Source organism: Carcharhinus amblyrhynchos, unplaced genomic scaffold (genome assembly GCF_965287045.1).
Source record: "Carcharhinus amblyrhynchos unplaced genomic scaffold, sCarAmb.v2.hapA scaffold_75, whole genome shotgun sequence".
NCBI classification, from domain to species: Eukaryota; Metazoa; Chordata; class Chondrichthyes; order Carcharhiniformes; family Carcharhinidae; genus Carcharhinus; species Carcharhinus amblyrhynchos.
Window position 1 is genome coordinate 370,244 of NW_027649815.1, and position 15,107 is coordinate 385,350.

The 15,107-nt window shown below is 42.2% G+C and overlaps 1 protein-coding gene across 11 annotated transcripts in view; it reads right to left on the reverse strand.

Annotated features, from left to right (window-relative positions):
* The window catches only part of LOC145337795 (ryanodine receptor 1-like), a 448,949-nt gene that overhangs the window by 355,800 nt on the left and 78,042 nt on the right, over positions 1–15,107 (reverse strand). For all 11 annotated transcript variants that reach the window (XM_080182647.1, XM_080182646.1, XM_080182643.1 and 8 more), the window contains 3 exons: positions 14,108–14,186; positions 8,964–9,076; positions 3,872–3,971 (listed from right to left, as the gene is read on the reverse strand). In XM_080182647.1, coding sequence (XP_080038773.1) covers positions 3,872–3,971; positions 8,964–9,076; positions 14,108–14,186 — 292 coding nt within the window. The remainder of the gene's footprint in view (positions 1–3,871; positions 3,972–8,963; positions 9,077–14,107; positions 14,187–15,107) is intronic.

Sequence of the window (15,107 nt, forward strand, 5' to 3'; positions counted from 1 at the left end):
TTCTATGATTCTATGAAGTAAGTTAGTTAAGTTTAAGAAATATCTAATCCCAGTAACATATATAGAGCCAGAATTTCAAAGGGTCGGGGGGGGGGTTAGGACACAGTGTGGACACAGCTTTGTCTTGTGTTCGAGGCTAGATTGGATTCTTTAAGATTTTCCCATCTTCTCAAAAAAGCTACTTCAACAAACATTCATTCCCATTTACAGGTCTTTGTGCATCTCAGCAACTGTACTCGAGTTGTATTTCTGCCACCCTCCAGAGCTCAGTCACTTAATCATGTGACGTGGCATGGTGGCAAAGTAGTTAGCACTGCTGACTCTCAGCAGCAGGGACCTGGGTTCAATTCCAGTCTCAGATCACTGTCTATCCTGAGTGCACTCTCTCCCCATGTCTGCATGGGTTTCCTCTGGTTTCTTCCCACAGTCTAAAGACTTGCGAGTTAGGTTGACTGACTGCACTAAACTGATCTTAGTGTTAGGGGAGTTAGCAGAGTAAATATGTGGAGTTCTGGAGATAAAGCCTGGGTGGGATTGTAGTTGGTACAGACTCGATGGGCCGAATGGCCTCGTTTGGCACTGTAGGGATTCTACGGTTCAGAGTTGCATCAGCAGTTACATCTGTATCAGCTGCTTCTGATGTTAATCCTTTACTCTACAGCCATAATTTCAAAATTGCGGCCCTGGAGACCCTGTACCTTCAGGACAATGTCTAATTTTCAAGTGTGGGGGTTGGTACAAAAAAAACTGGAAATCCACCGGCCAATTAACTCACTAAGGAGTTTGTTAAAGGGCCTGTCCAGTGGAGAATACCGTTTTCAGTCTTTTTTTCTGCTGAACCCAAACAGTCGGGTGCATGGTTAGTACACAGCTGCCAGGTTAATTGCAGGGATATTGCAAAGTTCCTCTGGGTGTTGTCTTGAGCCCTGCACTTACATCTAGGCTGCATGACCACTAACACCACCATTAACGTTGCTGGCTCTCTGGAGAGCTGCCTGTCCTCTTCAGTTAGAAAGTGGCAACTTCAAACACAGCTGCCACCTGCCTTTACTGCTGGAGCCCAACGGACAGCTCCAGTTTGCTGCTACCCAGTAAAAACATTTGACTGCAGGTTTGGTGTCAGAACTTGAAATTCACTTGGTCAAATTCCTGATCCCTCTTTGAAAATACGATCCATTGCGTTACTTGCCTCCTCTCAACAGGAGAGAACTGGCCTGCAGCACAATCAAAATTGCAAAACAGCACTTAAGAGTCCATTGCCAAGAATATTGGGTCTCCAGCAATTTAGTTGGGGCCTTGAAATGGAGAATTCAATCTCCCAGCAAAAATAATCGAGGGGCACATTAACCAATGCAATTTGGGGTCCTGCAACATCTATTTGAGCCTAACGCAAACTTGAAATACCGACAGACAGCACCTAATGTGGTTCTTTGCATTTCACTTTATGGACTGATAACTGTAGTCTTGGATCCATAACCACTAAACAAGGACACAAATGCCCGATGCTTAATTTTTCTTTCCTGGTTTGGCCAGGAAAGCCAAATCAGAATCCAGCTGCCATTTTGCAGAATCATCTAAAGGGAAATGTGTTCTAATGATTCACTGAACGTTACACTAAGACAACATTTCCAGCTGGAAGGTCTGAATGGTGAGTTATTGAAGTTAATTAAAAAACTTAATGTTGCTGAGCCAGTTCGTGATGTTTCTTCCCCCATTAACTTTGCAAATATTACTTTTGAAAAAATTGGGAGAAATGTTTTCTGCAACAAGTGTAGCCCCCTGACTCCAAATAATTACACTTTCCCAAAATGACACAGGCATTCAACTGAGCTTTGATTACATCCATTGTAACCAAGATAAACTATTTCCAACTGATACAGCAAAAAATTTTTTTTCTTCACTTGTGGGACAGGGGTGTTGTTGGCTGGGCCAGCACTTATGGCCATGCCCTTGAACTGAGAGGCGTGCTCAGTCATTTCAGAGGGCAGTTGAGAATCAGCCACACTGCTGTGGCTCTGGAGTCACATATAGGCCAGACCGGGTAAGGATGGCAGATTTCCTTCCCTAAAAGGGACATTATTGAACCTGATGAGTTTTTTCCCGCTAGTGGTTTCATAGTCATCAGTAGATTCTTAATTCCAGAATTTTTAAAAAATTCAATTCAAATTCCATCATCGGCCATGGTGGAATTCCAACTTGGGTCCCTAGAACATTAGCTGAGTTTCTGGATTAATAGTCTAGCGAAACTACAACTGGGTTATTGTCTCCCCAAGATTTTTACATCTATCAACAAGTACATGGTGGTGTAGTTGGTGACTGATTACCCTGTTGCAAAGAATGCTGCTGATTTGATAGATATTTCACAAAGCCAAAAGAATAAATCTCTGTCTGATTGGATGTTTTTACGGAAGCCATTTTGAAGATATTCTTAAGACAACCTGCTTTAAGCTAAGTGATGTTGAGCAAAAGATGCACTCAAACAGTGCCACAAACTCACAGCTGTTTAACGATCTGGGTTGTGTGTTGTCTCAAGCACCCCTTTTCTCTAATAAAATGTTCAGCTTTTTGATTCTCTTTAAGCCCTTAAAGCAATTGATACTGCTCTTCCGAGTTCCATCTGGATCATCAGTATTCTTTTGGAAGTAGGTTACCAAAAGCTGGACAATTATAAGTATGACTGTGCCAAGGTTAAATTGCTGTTTGGTTACAATTAACCACAGAGGTGTTTCTTGGTTCCCAGTTGACACTGTTGATTATAGTTTTTACAGTGCCTTGCTACTTTGTGGATTTTCAGTAATCAAGCTCAAATTCCTTTCAACTTTTATTGAAAAATATTTCAAGATGCACACTAGTTTACAGCATTATTCAGCATAAAATCTACTCATCATTCGTGGATTGGCTGAACCATCCAGACTCTCTTCTCCAATAGCAATCTGCAAATGGTTCTAACAGCTTAGAATCATCAGCGAACGTTATATAATGTTCCTCTTATTTAGAGGACAGCGTGAACAGGTGTTCGGGAATGTGATCAAACAAAACTTTCGTATGCATTGAGTAACAATCCTTAAGCACGGTCATGATTCCTATTATAACCTCAATGTGGGCGGATTTAAACTACATAATTACAGAACTGTCAATTAATTCAGCAGCTGCTCGATCCCCAATTTAGTCAGCATTTTCAGCAAAACATCCGCATTCTTCTACTGACAGTAAAAAATTCTCTCCAAGTAACGCCGGCTCTTTTTCAGTCAGAATAACTAGCACACTCTATATCTGGTTGTTTTGTGCTTCAAAAACATAATATAACCCAAGAGTTTCCAGTTAATGATTAGTTCATTTAAGTTACAGAAAAGCTACAGCAAGTTTGAAAAACAGCTCATGTTTACACAGCCTCCAAGATAAAACACCTTCTCAACTGCAACATCCATTAAAATATTTGCGTTCTATTGCAATAATGTTGGCTTAGCAACAGTTCCAATAAAGATCTATTGAATTAAAACATTAATCTTCAAGAGTGTAAAGTGCAGTAACTGGTTATTGGGTGGAACAAGTGGTTAGCACTGCTGCCTCACAGCACCATGGACATGGGTTCAATTCCCTTGGCTTATGTTACTGTCTGTGTGAAGTCTGCACATTCACCCCATGTCTACGTGGATTTCCTCTGGATGCTCTGATTTCCTCCCTGGAGTCCAAAAGATGTGCTGGTTAGGTACATTGAGGGAGAATTTGGCACAGCCAGTGTGCCCAAACAGGTGCCGGAGTGTGGAAACTAAAGGATTTTCACAGTAATTTCATTGCAGTGTTGCTGTAAACCTACTTGTGACACGAATAAATAAACTTTAAATTGTATATGGGACATTTTATTACTGACCTTCAGCCAGCTCACAGCCTGAACAGATTGGGTTCATATTCCAAAGCGTCTGCATGAAGGAGGCATCCACTTGTAAATCTCCACTAGCGTAAGACAAATGCTGAGAAAAGAGAAGAGGGTATACTTAGAAAACACTGCAGCATCAAGTTTTCTATGGATCACACCACATTAGTAATAAGAAATGGATTTTCTGTGCTCCATGTTCCAGAGTTTCGCAATTTTCTTTCCCAAGTTATAAATATTATAGCTGGCAGAGGTAACTGCTTCACAATCTACTGAATGCAGAGACACAAATTAACACAAAGTCAATTACTTACATCATCTTAAATTGCAAACATAATTGACAAAATAAATATTAATTTAGTTTTTTGGAGGTGTGGTTTGTTTTTGGATTGCCACAATTAACAATCAGAGAATCCCTACAATGCAAAAGGAGGCTATTTGGCCCATCAAGTCTGCACCGACAATAATCTCATCCAGACTCTATCCGAGTAACGCCAGGAACTTATCTTGCTAATCCCCCGACAAAAAGTGGCAATTTAGCATGGCTAATCAACTTAGCCTGCACATCTTAGACTGTGAGAAGAAACCGGAGCACCCAGAGGAAATCTAATGGGAGAACATGCAAACTTCACACAGTCACCCGTGGCTGGAATTGAACCCGGGTCCCTGACATAGAGGCAGCAGTGCTCTAACCACTGTGCCATCCCAATGTACTGCATTAACAATATTTAGTAAGAGGCTAGTCAACCAGCATGTTTTAATCGATCTAACATTATTGGAGTTAGATTTTCTCATAGACTATGGCAAGAAAATCAAATCCCCACAAGTAATTACATGCAGTGCATAGGCCAAGAATCACAGTACCAGCTAAATTTTGGAGGTATGCTAATAAGAACTGGAGTAGGCCATTCATCCCCACAAAGTTAGCATGGATAGCACTGCTGCCTCTCAGTCCAGGGACCCAGGTTCGATTCCTGGTTTGGGTCACTTCATGTGGAGCTTGCACATTTTCCTCCCACATTACAAAAGACGTGCTAGTTAGGTGCATTGGTCATGCTACATTCTTCCTCTGTGTACCCAAATAGGTGCCAGAATGTGGCAACTAGGGGATTTTCACAGTAACTTCACTGCAGTGTTAACGTAAGCCCACTTGTGATTAATAAATAGACTTTAACTTAAATGAGATCATGGCTGATTTGTACCTTCATTCACCTGCCTTGATTCCATACACTTTTACATCCTTGACTGATAAAAATATAATATCTTTGATATAAGTTAATTAAGCTAGTATCTATAATGAGGCGAATTCATGCTCTGCATGAAAAAGTCTCTCCTAAGGGTATGTCCGAGACTTCAAATCAGTGGGGTGGAAAAATGTCCCTAAGAACTAGGAGCAGGAGTAGGCCATCTGGCCCCTCGAGCCTTCTCCGCCATTCAATAAGATCTTGGCTGCTCTTTTCGTGGACTCAGCTCCACTTCCTGCCCGCTCACCATAACGCTTAATTCCTTTACTCTCAATCAATTCCTTTCAAAATGTTAAAAAGCAACAAAAAAACCCAAAAACTACCCTTTAACCTCTACATACTAGGGAATATCAGCCTAATAGCGAGTAATTAGGAAGACAAATGTAATGACTATAAAAATAGAGAGTTATTGTTAAATGCATACGTTGATGAGACAACAAGGAAGTTGTATCTGACAAATTTATTGGAGTTCAATGAGGATGTGTCTTGGGCGGTGGATAGAGGAGAGCCGGTGGATGTGGTGTTTCTTGATTTTCAGAAGGCGTTTGATAAGGTGCCGCACAAGAGGTTGTTACGGAAGGTTAGGGGGCATGGAGTTGGGGGTAGGGTGTTAGTGTGGATAGGGGATTGGCTGTCAAATAGGAGGCAGAGAGTGGGGGTCAATGAGTGCTATTCGGATTGGCGGTTGGTGACTAGTGGAGTGTCCCAGGGATCGGTGCTAGGGCGTCAGCTATTTACCATTTATATAGATGATCTGGAGGAGGGAACTGAGTGTATGGTGTTGTAATTTGCTGATGACACCAAGATTGGTGGAACGGCAAATTGTGTGGAGGGTGTGGAAAGTCTGCAGAGGGATCTAGATAGGCTGGGCGAATGGGCCAGGAAATGGCAAATGGAATTTAATGTTGGCAAGTGTGAAGTTGTCCACTTTGGTAGGAATAATGGTAGGAAGCAGCATGCTACGGTGCAGAGGAACCTTGGGGTCCTTGTGCATGAGTCGCAAAAACCCAGCCTGCAGGTGCAGCAGGTGGTCAGGAAGGTGAATGGGATGTGGCCTTCATAGTGAGGGGGATTGAATATAAAAGTAGGGAGGTCTTGCTGCAACTGTACAGGGCACTGGTGAGGCCGCAGCTAGAGTACTGTGTGCAGTTTTGGTCGCCGCACTTACGCAAGGATATTTTGGCCTTGGAGGGAGTGCAGAGGAGGTTTACTAGGCTGATGCTGGAGTTGAGGGGGTTGAGCTATGAGGAGAGGCTGAATAAACTAGGCTTGTACTCGTTAGAGTTTAGAAGAATGAGGGGAGATCTCATTGAGATGTATAAGATGATGAATGGGATGGATAGGATAGAGGTGGAGAGGCTCCTCCTGCTCAGAAAGGACAGTAGGACTAGAGGGCACAGCCTCAAGATAAGGGGGGGGCGCAGTTTAGAACGGAGTTGAGGAGGAACTTCTTCACTCAAAGGGTGGTGAATCTCTGGAATTCTCTGCCCGTTGAAGTGGTGGAGGCTGCCTCGCTAAATATATTTAAGACGCGGGTAGATAGGTTTTTGATAGGCAAGGGGATTAAGGATTATGGGGAGAAGGCGGGAAAGTGGAACTGAGCCACGACAGATCAACCATGATCTTACTAAATGGCGGGGCAGGCTCGAAGGGCTAGATGGCCTACTCCTGCTCCTATTTCTTATGTTTTTATGTTCTTATGTAACATCTAGGACTGGATTTGTATTCCTGATTCCAATCTCACTGTCAGGATTTAATGCAAGTTGGGAACCCGGGAAAGCCGGCTATAGGACCACACTGGAGATTCTGGATTAGGAGGACGCCTCTGGGAGTTCTGCCCAATTAAGGATGACAACCAGGCTTGGTAGACAGGGGAAGTGAGTGCTGCGGATGAAGGTGGAGAATGAGAGGGTGTCTCAAGGTGGAGGCAATGAAAAGAGTTTAAAAATGAAACAAAAGTCCCCATAGCTGCTAGACCATCACTGCAGCACTTTGTCAATCACAGCTGCAGTGCAGCAGAATTAGGAGGCATCTCTGCCCCCAATCCCACCACTCCCACTGGTCTCCACCTCCACTCAGGAAAATTCCAAATGGTGTCTGACGTGTGCCCTTGAGTAGGCAGGTAAGCATCATTCATGCCCCCCCCCCACCCCACACAGAAGCAGCCTCCGTGAAAACTCACCAGAGGAAACAATATATTTTGTGTTAGTCAGGAGGTTCAAGGGAAAATTAAGCATGTTGGGCCGAGATGGAATTTAGAAGGACAAGACGTGATCTTACCGAAACATAGGAATTAAAAGCAGAAGTAGGCAAATTCAGACCTTCAAGCCTGCTCCACATTCAATCAGATCATGGCTCATCTCTCTCTATGCTCAATCCACCTCCCCACCTGTTTCCCTTATCCATTTTTAAAAAAATTAGAAATATACCTCCATCTTCAAACTATTCAATGATTCAGAATCCAACGTGCTGGTGCAATGAGTTCCACAAAGCTTGAGGAGGTAGATACTAAATGGAAATCTAGAACTGGGATCATTGTTTGAAATAAGAGGTATCCCTTGAGGATTTTCTCATTGTTTGGAATTCTCTACTCCACAGATCTGTGGGTAGAGGCTGAGTCATTGAATTCATTGAATGTATTTAAAGGTGAGTCACAATTCAAACTATGGAATGAAGAGTTACGGCAGTGGAGTACAGACAGGAAAATGAAGTTGAAGCCAAGATCAGATTAGCTTTGACCTTACAAATGGAGGGAAAAAGCATGAGGGGCCATGTGGCCGTCTTCTGCTCCTACTTATGATCTTAAGACAATCTCCCCTCACACTTTAACCCTCCAAGCCTTTGCAGCATTCTGGTGATCATCCCTGCATTTTCTTCCAAGGCCAATAATCCTTTTTAACTTTGATGCCCAAAACTGTACAAAGTACTCCAAATGTTGTCGAACCAGGATTCTGTTCAGGAATAGGAAGATGTTCTCCCCTTTATATCCCAGCGTTCTATTTCTACAGGCCAACATTCCACGAGTGTCTTTCATTATTTTTATATCTATTGAGTACACTATGGCTGGAATTCCCTGGTCTCACGCCCCATTACTGCTGTCAGCAAGGAGAATTTGGCACTCAGCCAAATCTCCATTCACGGCAGCGGGACCGGAGAATCCCAGCTGTGGGCAGGGTCAGAGAATTCCAGCCTGGATATAACAACATAAGAACCAAGAGCAGGAGTAGGCCATTGGCTGAACTGTTCATGGACTCAGCTCCACTTACCTACCCACTCACCATAGCCCTTAATTCCTTTACTGTTCAAAACTTTTATCTATCCTTGCCTTAAAAACAATGAGGTAGCACCAACTGCTTCACTGGACAAGGAATTCCACAGATTCACAAGCCTTTGTGTGAAGAAGTTCTTCCTCAACTCAGTCCTAAATCTGCTCCCCCTTATTTTGAGGCCACGCCCCCTAATTCTAGTTTCACCTGCCAGTTCTATCTTATCTATTCCCTTCATAATTTTATCTGTTTCTATAAGATCTCCCCTCATTCTTTTGAATTCCAGTGAGTATAGCCCCAGTCTACTCAGTCTCTCCTCATAAGCCAACCCTCGCAACTCCGGAATCAACCTCGTGAATCTTCTCAAATTCTTTTAATGGTAAAAATGTAATTTTTTAAATTCAGTTTTTAATCACTGTCCTAAACAATGCACAAGAAACACATTTCTTTCTGTAAATATTTCTTTCAAATAATATTTACATACTGCAAGCTTTCACTACTATTTCAGCTATCTCTACTTTAAATATGATATGGTTACTGTCCCAGAATAAAAATGGTAAATTAACAGCAGAGACTTACCAGATATCTCTCAGAGGAAACACTAACGAGGATAAGGTCATCTCCTACACGCACTTTCTCACCCTCAGACCTCTGTTTGGAGGCTGGATGAATGGTCCACCAGCAAGCTTCTCCTGTTAATATCAAATCAGAAACGAGTTTCGCAATGGGAATTCTCTGGTACTTTTGCAACTTAATTGAATGTTTTGAAATAATTCTAGATGAATAAACTCAATTCCTATTGCTTTTTTTTAAAATAAAGATGTCTTTGAACAGAAGCAGAAATACTCACACACACATCCACCCTACTCATTTTCAGTTGTCTGAGACATTCAGATTCAAGGAGTTTAATCCAGACAAATGTCAGGTGATGCAATTTGGGTGATCAAATTTAGGTGTGAGTTATACTGTAAATGGCAGAACACTTTGGAACATTAATGTACAGAGGGATCTGGGCGTGCGGGTCCACAGTTCCCTAGAAGTGGCAACAGATGTGGGCCAAGGTGATTAAGAAAGCATGCTCAGCCGGGGCACTGAGTACAAGAGTTGGCAAACCATGTTGCAGCTATATAAAACTTGTTAGGTCACATTTGGAGTATTACGTGCAGTTCTGGTCGCCACACTACCAGAAGGACATGGAAGCTTTGAAGAGAGTGCAGAGAAGGTTCATCAGGATATTGCCTGGTCTCGAGGGTGTTGGCTACGAGGACAGGATGAATAAAGTAGGATTGTTTTCACTGGAAAAGCTGAGGGGAGCCTTGATAGAGGTCTACAAAATGATGAGAGACATAGACAGAGTGGACAGTCAGAGGCTCTTTCCCAGGGTGCAAGTGTCAATTACATGGGGGCGCAGGTTCAAGGTAAGAGGGGGAAAGATTTTCACACAGAGTTCACACAAAAAATAGTGTGTGCCTGGAACACACTGCCAGAGGTGGTGGTGAAAACAGGCACATTAGCAACATTTAAGAGGCATCTGGCTGGCTGCATGAATAGGGTGGAATACAGGGATATGGTCCGAGTAAGGGCAGAAGGTATTTTTTGTAGTTTAGTTAGGGCATCATGATTGGCAAGGGCTTTGAGGGCCGATGACCTGTTCCTGTACTGTACTTTGTTCTTTAATTTAATATTCACTTCACTGATGTCTCTTAATATTGTGTCAACATGATCCCATGCATACATTGCCCAGATTGTGGTCACTGGCAAAATAAAGGTGCTCGCCCTTATCATAATCAAAGCTCTGCTGAAAGATCCGGCAGTTTCCTGTGGTAAGGACTGTAACTTTCTTGACATGTAATTCATAAGTGTGGTTCAATAGGGATTCCAGCATGGAGCTGCATTGATGTGGTCAGACTGTACAAGTAACCAATCACATTAAAGAATTCTCATCGGCATCCAATCGGGAAAGCAATGGGAATTGAATTTATTCATCGAAAAATCATCTTTTAAAAAGAAAATCAGACTGCAAACTAAAGGTTGAGATGTACCACATGGGTTCAAGCTTATGAACTTGAAGCACTTAAAAAAACATGCTTAAAACATCTAGTAAACAATCATAAGAAACAATATTTTAAACAACAGCAACAAATAGAAATACTTTATCCAACGCTAGATCAGTTACTCAGCAGTAGTTAATTATTCAGCAGTAGTTAATTACTCAGATCCCAAGATCCTGATGGCCTTCATCCTAGGTGTTTAAAACAAGTAGCAGTTCAAATAATTGATGCATCAGTTGTAATTTTCATTTTCCAAAATTCTCTATTCTGGGAAAGTCCTGTCAGATTGAAAAATACTGAATGCAACCCCTCTATTCAAAAGAGGAGGGAGAAAAGAGGACAGACAGGGTACTATAGCTGTGAGCCTAATAGGCAAAATGCTGGAAAACATCAAGGAAGTTACAGGAGAGAACTTAAAATCTAAAAGCAGTCAGGCAGCAATCAGTTTTGTGAAAGGAAAATCGTATTCAGTTGAAGTGTTTTGAGGAAGTAACCAGCAACGTGGATAAAGGGGGGGCAGTAGCATGTCTCTTCAAATGGATGAGAGTATTGCTGGGCTGGCCAGCATTGTTGCCCAACTCTAATTGCCCCTGAATTGAATGCCTTGGTCAACCATTTCAGAGAACAGTTAAGAGCCAACCGCATTGCTGTGGATCTTGAGTCACATGTAGGCCAGACCAGGTAAGGATGGTAGATTTTCTTCCCTAAACGATGTTAGTGAATCAGATGTTTTCTATAGCAATCAATGACAGTTTCCCAGTCATCGTTACTGAGATTAGCTTTCAATTCCAGTTTCATTGAGTTCAAATGATTAAACTAATTTAATGTGCAGAATGTTAGCCTCGATCTCCAGATTATTAACCAGTGATATTACCACTCTGCCGTTTCCGACAAAATCATTTCCATCTAAGGACATGTTAAAAGTTGCCACATGAAATGTTACAATGCAACGAAGAGCTCGCGGTGGAGGAGGCATCATACTAATATGGATAGAGAATTGGTTAGTTAACAGGAAGTCGAGAGTAGGCATAAATGGATCATTTTCAAGTTGGCAAGATGCAACTAGTTGAGTGCCACAGGGATCAGTGCTGAAAGAACTCTGCAAAGCAACATAGATAGGTTAAACAAGTGAGCAATAATTTGGCAGATAGAGAATAATGTGGGAAAATGTGAACTTATCCAGTAACAAAAGAAAAACAGCATACTATTTAAATGGAGAGAGATTGCATAACTCTAGTACACAGGGAGCTGAGTGTTCTGGTACGTGAATCACAAAAAAACACTAGCGTGCAAGTAATTAGGAAGGCAAATTGAATGTTGGTGTTTATTGCAAGAAGAATGTAATACAGAAGCAAGGAAGTTTTGCTGCAGTTATTCAGGGCTTTGTGGGAGACCACAGCTAAAATCTTGCGTGCAGTTTTACTCTCCTTACTTCAGCGTAAAATTGCATAAGCAATAAGCAGAGAAGGTTGACTTGACTGATTCCTGGAATGACGGGGTTACGTTGTGAGGAATGATTGAACAGGTTGGGCCTGCATCCACTAGAGTTTAGAAGAATGAAAGATGATCTTATAGAAAATCATAGGGGACTTGACAGTATGGACATTGTGAGGATGTTTCCTCTTGTGGGAGAGATTACAACTAGGGGACACCAAGTAAAAAGGGTCTCTCATTTGAGATGGGTTTGAGGAGAATTTCTCTCTCAGTCAGTCGATAGTCCATTAATCTCTTTCAGAGAGTGCAGCGGAGGCAAGGACATTGAATATTTTTAAGGCCAAGTTCTTTGATAAAGGAATCTAAGAGTATCAGGAAGGGTGGGTAGGAAAGTGGAGTGAGGCCACAATCAGATCAGCTATGATCTTATCAAATGGCAGAGACAGACTCAGGGGGCCAAATGGCCTACTACCCATCCTATTTGTACCTGTATGGTCGCATCTATGTTCAAAATGTTTCAGCTCACTGAGCAAGGCTTAACTTTTTATAGTGTTTTTCTCTGAATGAGGAAGGGGACAGTTTTACCAGCTCAATTGGTTTCACTGTTTGCTGCTCTGGATGGGTGGGTTCCACATGGCAGTGAATCACAGACCTCAACTCCATGAAGATAAAGCAAAATACTGCAGAACAAAAACAGAATATACCAGAAAAACTCAGCAGGTCTGACAGCATCTATGGAGGAGGAATAGAGCCAACATGTGAAAAGGTTGTCCAGAATCTGAAGCAGAGGAGATTCACCAGGACATTGCCTGAGATGGAACATTTAAATTATAAAGAGAGGTTGGATAGGCTTGGGTTATTTATCCTGGAGCAGAGAAGACTGAGGGGCAATCTGATTGAAGTGTTCAAGATTATACTGGACCTGGACAGAGTGGATAGGGAATAGCTGTTCCCCTTAGTTGAAGGGTCAGTTACGAGGGGAGGCAAGTTAAAAGTGAAGGGTGGGAGGTTTAGGGGGGCATTTGAAGAAAAACATTTTTTACCCAGAGGGTGGTGATGGTCTGGAATGTGCTGCCTGAGAGGTTGGTGGAGGCAGGTTGCCTTACATCCTTTCAAAAGTACCTGGATAGGTACTTGGCATGCCATAACATTCAAGGCTATGGGCCAAGTGGTGGCAAGTGGGATTAGGTGGGCAGGTCAGGGTCTTTCATGCATTGGTGCAGACTTGACGGGCCGAACGGCCTCTTCTATTCTGTGATTGAGACTCGAAACACTGACCATTCTCCACAGAAATAGTCAGACCTGCTGAGTTTTTCCAGCATTTTCTGTTTATATCTCAACATCACAATTTCTGTTTTAATCTGCATTTGGGCGAAATCTTGAAGCAGCAATCAGATATGGTGAGGTAATGAACACAAATGTTAATAAGCTCACCATCATGAGGCCGCACAAATCCTAGGCTACTCTACACAAGGGCATGAAGACCTCATTACAAATAGATCATATGTGAAACTGCCACGAATCATCTGTAAACAGAGTTGCTTAATAAGTCAGCAGAACTGCTCTTTGAAACAGAAAAAAGAAACTGTTCTTTGACAAAGCATTGGGTCTAATTCAGACTTTGGCCCTTTCTCCTCCATCTTTTTGCAAATAAGGACCTCTTGTTCATCCAGCAATAAGGATCAAGTATCAAGCAATTAAAAAAAACTTCAAAGTAAACGTCCTCCATTTGTTTTCTATTTATACTGGGTCAGCTGACCACCGCATCATGTTGCCATTGGTTACTTGTCTACCAGTTCAGCTGACCATGTCAGGTAACCATTGGTTTTACATAGTCTACCGGATCAACAGACTACCACAGCATGTTGCCATCGTTTACACTGTCTACTGGGTCATCATATTGCCACTCGTTGCATGCTGTGGTACTCTGACAGTCTTTGAAAATAAAGTACTGGGCCTAATTTAGACTCTGATCCTTCTTCCCCTTCCCTTTTTGCAAATAAATACCTCTGACGGTAATCATTTTTACTTCGTGTCTCCTAATCTTCCATCATAACATCAACAAAGGACTGCAGACTTCCTCATAACAGTGTAAACAGTTGTATATGGCACCTCTCAGGGTTTCCACAGCGTGCTGCCAAAGTTATGGCGGAAGACAGGAACCAGCCTTCCCACAGAAATTCTACTCATTAGTACATAAAACAGGCGTAGCCAACCAACTAACACATGCAGACACACCTGAAGCATCTTCTTGAAGCCCAACATCAAAGGATAATTTGTCTGTCAAAGACCTTGAGGTGGTCAAGCAACACAAATACTGCAAACAAAATGAAGATGAGCATTATTATCTCTCCCACTGTGGAACATTCAAGCACAGAATTACATTCACTCAATAGCAGATTTTTAATTATAACTCTAGTAACAGAACTTCAGTTGTAGAACTATAGCTATGCAAAAAATGGGGAATCATTTGAAAAGTAATGCATGTATATGCACATGTACAAACACTAACTCACTAAGGAATCAATACCAACTGTTGTCCTCAGATGAAACAAGATTCAAGGGAAGGCGATCTTTGGAAAATAATCTGGTGTGTGGATATTTTTGCTAATGCTTTTATCTAATATTAGTCTTCAGAGTTCAGCAGCAAAACTTATAGCAATTTAGGAAACAGAGAAGTAGAGTTGGAGAATGGGGCAGCAAAGCTAGACAAACCCAAAACAGGTATGTGGATTAACTCACAGTCATTGCTTCTAATGCTGACAACTGCCCTCATTTGTGCTCCTCATTTGTTTGATTGCAGCACATAGCCAGTGCCAACCACACCATTTAGTGGCTTCACACCTGAGCAAGGAGCACATCGTTTTAAGGAGCTACTATGTGTTCAAGCCAGCCTGCACCCAAAGCCAGGCACCCATCTGGCTGCAGCTGGAAGTCATGGTAAAAGTGAATTTCACCTGGAAAAAGACTCAGGAATGATGCAACATGGCAGAGAGCTAGCTCCAAGATTTCCCGATCGGACTCTCATGCAAGCTTTTAATTGTTTAGTACAAAAGATTGACTCTCACGCAAACTGAGTTTATGGTCATGCACAATCAGACTGCTGCCATCATATCAACATAATGTGAAGATGCTGGCATTAGATGGGGGTGGACACGGTACGAAGTCTCACAACACCTTTCACCTGATGAAGGAGCAGCGTTCTGAAAGCTCGTGATTCCAAACAAACCTGTTGGCC